Genomic DNA, 10,935 nt, shown 5'->3' with positions numbered 1-10,935 from the left:
CCCATGCTACTTTGGAAGATTTTGCGTCAACTATCTTCTCAAAGCCAGATTCGTCGATTACTCGATATAGTAGGTACAAAACTGCCTTGTCTTTAGCTTGAATGACCATCAACTCGTTTAGCTGGGAATTTAAATACCCATTTGTGTTCTACAGTTTCTCATACCTAGTCTCGACCACATCCCAATTATATTAGGAGCCGAAAAGGGCCTTCATCTACACCTTCTAATTATCATAGTTGGTGCCTTTTGTCATCTTGGGTAGAAGGATGCAATTGGTTAGACCTACCATTTCTTTCAAGTGTTTACACTAAACTCACACACCTCATAAATATTTCGGTCACTCCTCTTTCTCTCTATATCAGCACATCGCGACATTCTCTCTTGAGGATGACATGTTTTCTCATGCTCACCGCACATAGGCTCTGATACCAATTTGTTGCTAACAAGAGGGCAAAAAAACTATAATAGTTGGCAATGTTTTGTTATATTTTTTATTTATGTTGTGTGGAGATATGTTCTTACTCCTTTCACGCGACTCTAAAGTTCCACCTACTAGGACTTTTAAAATTGGTTCATTTTTTCTTTTCTTCAATCCTCTCTGTTAAAAAGATTATATATAACCTTGTCCATGGTTAGAATACCATCTTTCGCTGAATTGTCACCAATGTTTCTCAACTTTTCGGTAACGATCAGAGAAGTAGTAGAGTCTGTAGCTCATGATCGAGATTCATCTTTATCGATGTCATCTAATTCACCAAGCTAATGAATTTGCTAGTGTGTTTTGTCATACTCCTAGTGTCTTAGTACTTCAAGTTAACGAGTTGTCAAATTATCATCGTCTTATTACTAGAAAAACCCTTCTCGAACATCGACTCTAATATCTTCAAAAAGCCTGCACATCGTTCTCTTCTATAAAATGGTAGAAAATATTTTGGTCAACCATTTCTTGATCGTATCAAATACTTTCCGATTTATAATTTTCCAATCTTCGTTTATCATCGTGTCTGACTATGTCATATCTTGGATAGGTCTAAATAAATCTCTACAAATGAGCAAATCTAGCATCTTGCATTTCCAGACCGAAAATTTTGTTGATGTTAGCTTTATCATCCCGATCGAATTTTGCTCCTCTTTCGGGCACACAAGAAATTTGACTAGTCCAGCAAAATGCTCCATGGGAAATTTTATCAATCAAAAGTGGAGTTGCGATGCCACTTGTTGAGAAAATCATCTAATAAAAATTACAGAATAATGATTATTTCTCTCTTTGTATGCCCCAATGAGATGATCACGAGAAGTAAACGAGATAACAAGTGTTAGATTAAGTACACAAAAACAAATCAATTTTTAGCGTGGAAAATACAACTAGAATAAAACCACGGGACCGTAGGCCTCTTAAAACATATTCACTAATTATAGTAAGTTACACCAAAGTCTTTTCTAGCACCCTGGAAGATCACTATTATAAAATATTTACCCTTAATTGTGGATTACAAGAAGAATGCCAAAAAAATATATCACCAAAGTGGAATAATCAAACTAGTATCTAAGATAAATCCAAACAAAAATTTAGACTAATTAAATTGTAAAGAATTCTGCAAGGATTCATCACCTATGATTCGTGCCAAAACCAATACTAGATCGTCTCATTAAAACTTTAATATATAACTTAACTTTTGTTTATTATACATTTATGTTTGGTTTATGTATTTAACTAGAAAGTTTTACTTAAATATTATATAATATAGAATAATATATAATATATTATAATATATTATAATGATATAAAATATATTATTATCCCAAGCTCAATGGGCCGGACACCCAACCATAATAAATATGGTACTCTAACCCTAACGGAGTTAAACTCCAAAATTTAGAGTCCAACCTCTAGAGCGATATGAATTAGCTACAATAGAGGTCCATTGGACTAGTTAAGAGACTTAGATAACACACCGGGTTTACAAAAAGAAAAGAGATTAGATTAGTCATTGCAACAGTAGCGTCTATGAGCCTCCCGCTTCGGTATCATCTCCATTTTTACCAGTCGACTTGTCAACCCTTTACGACGCTTTTATTATATAATATGGATTTCTTTCTTTGATCACACCGACTATCATGTTGGAAAAACAAGAAATTGGTAAAGGCAAAGCGTTTCGCTTCTTTGATCAAGCTAGATGTACGGTCGAAGACAAGCTATGAATCCTCCCTTTCGCCATCTGTTTTCATAGGATAAGTTCCCAGCCTTGGTGTTCTTTTCTTTCTTTGATCTTATTCAGCCAAGATTTAATTTTGGCGGGAAACTCTCCTGATCTTGATGTCGAAACTAGGGTTGGTTAATTGTTTGTAATAGGGTAACCTAACTAAATTCTTGAGTCACATATGGCTGACCGACGATTATTAGCGATTCCGACTTCATGTAGGCGAGTTACAGTTATCCTTCAATAATACATCATTTTCAGAAAACGAGCATCAGCCTTCAATTCCCTCTTCTCTTAAGCTCCGCCCTCCATGCATCAACCTTCAATCACCACTTAAGTTAGGGCTATCATCTCAGTCATGAATATGCCTCAGGAGAGAAAGAAGGGGAACCTGTGTACTTACTACTACTTATCACACACCTTAAATATATGTTATACGCGGTAGCAACGGAACCGGGGAAAATATACAGAAAAGACAATTATTTTCTATTCTATTAGTATTAATTAGATTCGTATTAGTTAGTGATCTCATCTTAGTGAGTCATTTCTTTCGTGATAAACTGTTGGTATCAGTCTTGCTTCTGTGGACCGAAGAGAAAGGGGGGTTCTTCACCTTCCTTTAGCTATGTGGGACGAGCTGGAGCTTTACTTTTCTCTCACTTCGTTCTCTTCTGAGAGATTGGATTGGCCAACGACACTTGGATGGCGCCCTTTTGGCCTTCTTTTATGACTATTATGTATGAACTTAATGTTATTGAATTCATTTATTTTGGCGAAATAAAATAGTAATGATTTTGAACTAGATAATAGAGACTTGCCCCCCGCCTGAATGGATAAACACCTTGATATTGATATTTGTATGAATCTAAATATTTTTTTGCAGCATAATTTTTATTTTAATATTCTTTATTTTTTTTTATGTTTGTTTTCCTATCTCTGGTTGGGTTGATAGTTCAACGTTATATTATTCCTCACGTCATTACTTATAATGATTTATATGTCGTATCAATAAGAACTCAAACAATATTTTATTTTTACAAAACCATTTTTAAAATGAGATGAGTTTTCAGTCATCTTTTTGTGCCATGGGTTTCTATATTATGAAACAGAAATCAGAACAAGTATTCTATTACTATTTATTATCAAAACTCCAAGTGGTTACACATGAACTCCCAACAAGTAAAAAAAACAAAAAGGATTGATAGAGCGGTTATATATATTTTTCAGTTAGATAGCTAGACCACCATTATATGAAAACCTAGGCAGTCTATCTAAACTGTGTTTATTATTATTGTTATCGATCTTTTATATATAAAGAGAGTCATAGCCATAGGGCACCGGCGCGTTTGAGCATGGGGATTAAGGAACGCTTAAGATGGAGGGTCATAATCTCATTGGCGCCGCCTACAAGTTCGCCTCCAATGAAAACGGCCGGAAAGGAAGGGTTGCAGCCGAGGCGGGTCAGGGCCTGCTCGATCTCACGCCCCCTCGGGATCTCGTCTAGTTCGTGGATGGCCGGATTGACCCCGAATTCGGAGAAGAGGGTCTTGACTGAGTAGCACATGCAGCATGTGCTCTTGCTGAATATCACCACCGGTCTCTCGGCAACCATCTTTGTCACTCTCTCCATTGTTACTTCTTAGTCTTGGGATTGTAGGGTTTAAATGTTGAATTTTATGGTTTGAGTTGTGATGAATTTGGGAGCATGCGAAGGGGTTTATATAGAGGAGGGAGGCGGTTGATGATATACAACAGATCATCGAGAGGATGAGGAGGAGGAAAAGGAAGAATAATGTGTTGTTGTTCTTCTTCGAACTTGAGAGATATTTGGACCACATGAGCATTTTTTAATATTTACGTACAGATAAATTAAAAAGTAGTAGTACTGCTAAAAGATTGATCATCATCCATTATAATAATGTCTGTCTCAGAGAATCTGTGCACACGGAAATAGAGACGTCTATATTCCCGGATCCAATTCACTTATAAGGTGGTGTAAAGCCATAAGACATAATATATAATATATAATATAATATAATATAATATAATATAATATAATATAATATAATATAATATAATATAATATAATATAATATAATGGTTCTTATTTTTATTTGATTTAAGATTAATTAAATAATATAAATACATACAATTAATAATAAGAAGAATTCAAACTAATTTGGTTATTTTTATTTATAGTTCGAATTATGAATAGCAATGGGTACCCGTATACCTGATATCTGTAGATACACGATAGTCGAATTCGGAGTCGGGAATAGGGAATGAAAAGGATTACCCGATCGGGTTCGAAATCAGGGATGAGAAGTGTGCAAAACTAAAACCCGATACTAGATACCTAAAATTTAATATTAATATTATATATATATATATATATATATATATATATATATATTTATTAAAGTTTAAAATAATTTTTCAAATTCTACATAATTACAAATTTACCATCCTTACAAATTTATAATAAATATATTATTTATTTTACCCATACTCATACTTCACGAGAACATTAATTTCTCTTCCCCGTGACTTTTAATTTCTACTTTCTTTAATAACAAAATATTTGCTCTCTTTACTTACTCTTCATTTTTTATTTTCAAGTTCAACATTATTTTAACTGTCATGTATCCCGTGCATTTACACGAGTAATAATATAAAAACCGTGAAAAAATATTACGGTAAAAATGTTTATAGGCGGGTCAACCCACAATCCGACCCAAGTATCTATTTACTCTCACATATATCTAAATTAACCATAGCCTTCGACCCGGTAATCCGGACACTTTAAAAATTAAGCATAATTATATATATATAGATTAGTTAGTTAAAAAGTTGAACTTATATTGTTAAAATGTTTCGCGTTCATCAAATTTTGTGTTCAATTTAAAATATAAAGTGTTATTAGTCCAGTTAGTTAAAAGGTTGTATTTATTTTGTTAGTTTGCAAGTTCGAACCATATCTATATCATTTTTAATTTTATTTTTAACCGTTTTAAGTTTATATGGCGGGTCAACCCACAATCTGACCCAAATATCCATTTACTTTCACATATATATCCAAATTAACCATAGCTCTCGACCCGGCAATTCGTACACTTTAAAAATTAAGCATCATTATATATATATAGATTAGTTAGTTAAAAAGTTGAACTTATATTGTTAAAATTTTCTGCGTTCATCAAATTTGGTGTTGAATTTAAAATATAAAGTGATATTAGCCTGGTTGGTTAAATGATTGTATTTATTTTGTTAGGTTGCAAGTTCGAACCATACCTATAATATTTTTAATTTTATTTTTAACCGTTTTAAGTTTATGGGTGGGTCAATCCACAATCCAACCAAAGTATTCATTTACTCTCACATATATATCCAAATTAACCACAACTCTCGACCCGATAATCCAGACACTTTAAAAATCATCATTATATATATATATATATATATATATATATATATATATATATATATATATATATTCTCTCAACAAAGTTGTTAGCTTCACAAATTTTCTCAACTTTTTAAATCTTCACAAAATTGTTATATTTTTCAACTTCTACAATATTATTATGCAAGTAAGTTATATTTTCATTTTAGTTTTTAATATGCAGTATATTTAGAAAATAATAAATATAAATTCATATTTTTAATCGGATAATGGAGTACCTGTCGGAGATCGGGTACCCGACAAATCGGGGATGAAATACAAATATAGATACCCGTCGGGTTTGAGGCCGAGGTCGAGTAGTAAAATAAAAATCAGGTTCGGGGATGGGTACTTTACTACCCCGCGGGTAGGGTACCCATTACCATCCTTAATCCGAATAATACTCTCAATCGTTGATGGGTCGTTTGTTGCTTATACTCTCCGATTGTATTGGTGATCTTTTCTTGAGTCCGTGTCGATCCTTTCTTAATAGCAAATGAGACAAAATAATCTGATTGTTAGGATTTGTATCTCTCAAATCCGACCAGCTTGAAACAATCTATAAAAATGCAAGAAAGAAGAACACAAGAAGACACAGATTTATATTGGTTCACTCAAATTGAGCTACATCCACTTCAGCCACCAACAGATTTTACTACGAAGAAGAAGAAGGAATACAGAGTTTTTGCCTCACACTTTATCTCTCTAAAATTCTGTCTTAACAATGTAAACCCTTAATAATCACATATTTATAGGGTAAACATTCAGGTAATAAACCTAAATAACTTTGGTTAGGCCCAACCCAAAACCAAAAACAAAACCCAATAAACTCTAATTAACAATGTAAAGTTTATTATAAGTGTAGGCTCCATAACTCAACAATCTCCACTTTGAGACTAACTTCATCATCTCTCGATCGATAGTGGCTTTCCATTCGGTATCTTAACGAAGAAGACCAACTGAAGTTGCACACAACTTCAGTTTCTCATTTGTCACAGCTTTCGTCAACATATCAGCTGGATTCTCACTCACGGGAATCTTCTCAAGAGCTAATACTCAATCTTCTAAAGCTGACCGGATGAAATGATAACGAACTTGTATATGTTTCGTCCTGCCATGATTAACATGATTCTTTTCCAAATGAATGGCACTCTGACTGTCGCATCGCAACACACTTCCCTCGTAGTCTTGACCCAATTCTCGCAAAAAGGGTTGTAACCACATCATTTCCTTAGCAGCTTCTGTCACAACAACATACTCTGCCTCACAACTAGAAAGAGCAACAATGTTCTGTAATTTTGAAACTCAACTGAGTGCAATACCTCCCAGAGTATAAATATACCCTATTGTGCTCTTCCTGCTATTAACATCACCACCATTGTCAACATCTACATATCCTTCCAAACCCATATTAGACTTTCGAAAACACAAAGAGAGACCCGTACTTCCTCTTAAGTATCGTAGTATCCACTTTACTGCTTCCCAATGTTGTCTACCCGGATTGCTCATGAATCTACTAACAACTCCCACTGCATGTGCTATGTCTGGTCTTGTGCAAACCATCGCATACATAATACAACCAATGACAAAGGCATACAGAACAGTTGCCATGTAATTTTTCTCCTCCTTTGTTGAAGGCGACTGATCTTTAGATAGTCTGAAGTGACTAGCTAAGGGGGTAGTAACTGGTTTTGCATCATACAAGTTGAACCTGCTAAGAACTTTCTTCACATATTCTTCTTGTGAAAGCTTGAGAACTTTTTCATCCCTGAAAATTCTCATCCCAATGATTTGTTTAGCATCACCCAAATCCTTCATTGCAAACTTTTCAGACAACTCTTTCTTGAGCTTGTTAATCTCATACAAGCTTGCTCCAGCAATCAACATGTCATCAACGTAGAGAAGAAGAATAATGTACGATTTATCAAACCTCTTGATATAGCAGCAATGATCAGCTTCACACCTCAAAAAAATATTACTTTTCATGAAGCTATCGAACTTCTTGTACCATTGCCTTAGAGCCTGTTTCAAACCATACAGACTCTTCTAAAGCTTACACACAAGCTCATCTTTTCTTTTGATTTCAAATCCTTCTGGTTGTCGCATATAAATCTCTTCATCTAAATCACCATGAAGAAAAGCAGTTTTGACATCCATTTGTTGAAGATGAAGGTCTTCTTTCACAACCAAACTCAAAATAGTTCTAATTGTCATCAATTTAACTACTAGAGAGAAGATTTCATTGTAGTCAATACCTTCTTTCTGTTGAAATCCTTTCACAACCAACCTTGCCTTGTACCTCATGGTTTTATCATGTTCTTCTTTAATCCTGAAGATCCATTTGTTGTGAAGTGCTTTCTTTCCCTTTGCAGCTCAGTGAGCTCCCAAGTATGATTCAACATCAAAGAGTCCATCTCATCTTTCATCGCAGACTCCCACTTAACTGATTCATCAGATTTTATTATTTTCTCAAAGCATTCAGGTTCACCTCTATCTGTCAACAAGATATAGTTCAGAGTTGGAGACCACCTCTCAACTGGTTTTCGATTCCTTAACGATCTTCTCAACTGTATAACCGGTGTTTGCTAATTTACCTTTGGGGCCACATTTTCAACAATTTCATCTTCAATAACACGTTGTTCTTCTTCGACAGTCGATATATATTCAGCTGAAAAATCTTTCAAATCGACTGTACTAGTCTCTTCCAACTTGGAATCACCATCTGATGTCTTCCCAACACAATCTTTGTAGAGAACCTGTTCATTGAAGATAACATTTCTGTTACGAATGATCTTCCGATTTTGATTATCCCAGAAACGATAACCAAACTCGATATCACCATAACCAATGAAAAAACATTTATTAGACTTTGGATCAAGCTTGCTCCTATCACATTCATTAATATGAATATATGATAAACAACCAAACACTTTCAAATAAGAAAGGTTTACCTTTTTATTGCTCCAGGCTTCTTTAGGAATTCTAAATTCAAGAGGAACAGAGGGTCCCCTGTTTATCAAATAGGAAGCAATATTAATAGCTTCTGCCTAGAAGGTTTTAGGCAGCCCTACATGCAATCTCATGCTTCTAGCACGCTCGTTCAATGTTCGATTCATTCGTTCAGCTACTCCATTCTCTTGAGGCGTTCAGGGAACAGTCTCCACCATACTGATCTCATTCACAGCACAATACTCTTTGAAATCTGAATTGATATATTCACATCCGTTGTCAAATCTCAAGCACTTAACTTTCTGATTTGTTTCATTTTCAACCAAAGTCTTCCATTTCTTGAAAATAGCAAATACTTCAGACTTGTGCTTCATAAAATATACCCATACCTTTCTTGTCGAATCATCTATAAATGTCATGTAGTATTGTGATCCGCCAATAGAAGAAACAGGTGCAGGTCCCCACACATCAGTGTGTACCAACTCTAACCTTTCTTTCTTGAGCTCCTTCCCAATTTTTAAGAAACTCACCCGTTTCTGTTTTCCAAGAATGCATGTTTCACATAACTGATGTTCAAGAGACTTCAGTTCTGGAATTTGTCCATTCTTCAAAAGAATTTTCATCCCTTTTCGCTCATATGGCCCAACCTGCAATGCCACAGCTCACTGTTATTCGAGTCATCAACTACAGCAACAACTGATTCTCTGCAAGTTGAAGTCGTGTATAACGTTCCAATTTTGTGACCTCGAGCAACAACTATTGCTCCTTTAGTCACCTTCCACGCACCATTTCCACAACTGAAATTGTGACCTTCTTCATCAAGTTGTGTAACAGAGATCAAATTGTGCATTAATCCTAAAATGTGTCTCACCTTATTAATCTTCCAAACAGAACCATTTGCCATCTTCAATTTGATGTCCCCCATGCCAACAATATCTAGTGGCTCACCATCTGCGAGATAAACTTTTCCACAGTTTCCAGCCACATAATTCTCCATTAATTTTTTGTGGGTAGTGGTGTGGAAAGACGCTACTAAGTCCAAAACTCATGAATCTATCGGGCTATCAACAGACAGAAGTAACGCATCAGTGAGTGATTCTGTAACAACGTTGGCTGCATTATTTTTATCATCATCATTTTTCTTCGGTGCTTTGCAGTTCCTCTTTAAATGACCCTGTTTACCACAATTCCAACACTCAAATGTCCGCCCAGACTTGGACTGACTCCTCCTGCTCCTTGACATAGATATGCTCTTATCTCAGTTGAAATTTCTATCATTACCGCTTCCCCTGTTTTCCACATTCAGAGTAGAACCTTTGAATGTTTCACCAGAATCAATTTTACGAACCTCTTCAGCAAGAATACGATCTCTAACTTCAACAAATTTCAGTTTAGCATTTCCAACTGAATTACTAATTGCTTCCCTCATAGGTTTCCAACTATTTGGTAGAGATGCTAACAAAATCAGGGCACTAACTTCATCCCCAAAATCAATCTCAACAGATAGCAATTGATTCACAATTGTATTGAATTCATTCAAATGAGTAGTGGTAGAAGTACCATTAACCATTCTTAAGTAAAAGAGTCTTTTCATTAAGTGTACCTTATTGTTAGTAGATGGTTTCTCATACATATCAGAAAGAGCTTTCATCAGACCCATGGTGGTCTTCTCCTTTGCTACATTGTGAGCAACCGTTTTGGCTAGCGTCAATCGGAAAACTCCCAAAACCTGTCTATCAAGGAGTTTTCATTTAGCTTCATCCATCTTCTCTGGTTTCTCACTCGAAAGAACATGAAGCTTCTTTTCATAGAGATAATCTTCAATCTGCATTCTCTAGAAGGCATAATATGTCCCATCAAATCTTCCAATCCCATGTCTTATACTGTTCTCACTTGCCATCATTTCCAATGCTCAAATCTAGCCTAGCTGCTTTGATACCAGTTGTTAGGATTTGTATCTCCCAAATCCGACCAACTTGAAACAATCTGTAAAAATACAAGAAAGAAAAACACAAGAAGACACAGATTTATAGTGGTTCACTCAAATTGAGCTACATCCACTTCAGCCACCACCAGATTTCACTATGAAGAAGAAGAAGGAATACAGAGTTTTTGCCTCACACTTTATCTTTCTAAAATTCTGTCTTAACAATGTAAACCCTTAATAATGACATATTTATAGGGTAAACATTCAGGTAATAAACCTAAATAACTTTGGTCAGGCCCAAGCCCAAAACCAAAAAGAGAACCCAATAAACTCTAATTAACAATGTAGAGTTTATTATAAGTGTAGGCTCCATAACTCAACACAGATCTGAGTTATTTTTCATTTTTTCAATAAAA

The 10,935-nt window shown here is 35.1% G+C and overlaps 1 protein-coding gene across 1 annotated transcript; it reads right to left on the bottom strand.

The window, feature by feature from the left end:
- Positions 1-3,315: 3,315 nt before the first annotated feature.
- LOC124921664 (monothiol glutaredoxin-S2-like) lies at positions 3,316-3,879 on the bottom strand. The gene has a single exon (XM_047462348.1). The coding sequence runs from the start codon at positions 3,829-3,831 to the stop codon at positions 3,523-3,525; it is 309 nt and encodes a 102-aa protein (XP_047318304.1). The 5' UTR covers positions 3,832-3,879; the 3' UTR covers positions 3,316-3,522.
- Between the last annotated feature and the right edge of the window lie 7,056 nt (positions 3,880-10,935).

Source organism: Impatiens glandulifera, chromosome 1 (genome assembly GCF_907164915.1).
Source record: "Impatiens glandulifera chromosome 1, dImpGla2.1, whole genome shotgun sequence".
In the NCBI taxonomy this organism is placed as follows: domain Eukaryota; kingdom Viridiplantae; phylum Streptophyta; class Magnoliopsida; order Ericales; family Balsaminaceae; genus Impatiens; species Impatiens glandulifera.
This window is presented reverse-complemented; position numbering and strand designations above follow the sequence as displayed.

Bases quoted from the DNA above. Each gene is read 5' to 3' on its own strand.
- LOC124921664 (XM_047462348.1), bottom strand. From the start codon at position 3,831: ATGGAGAGAGTGACAAAGATGGTTGCCGAGAGACCGGTGGTGATATTC.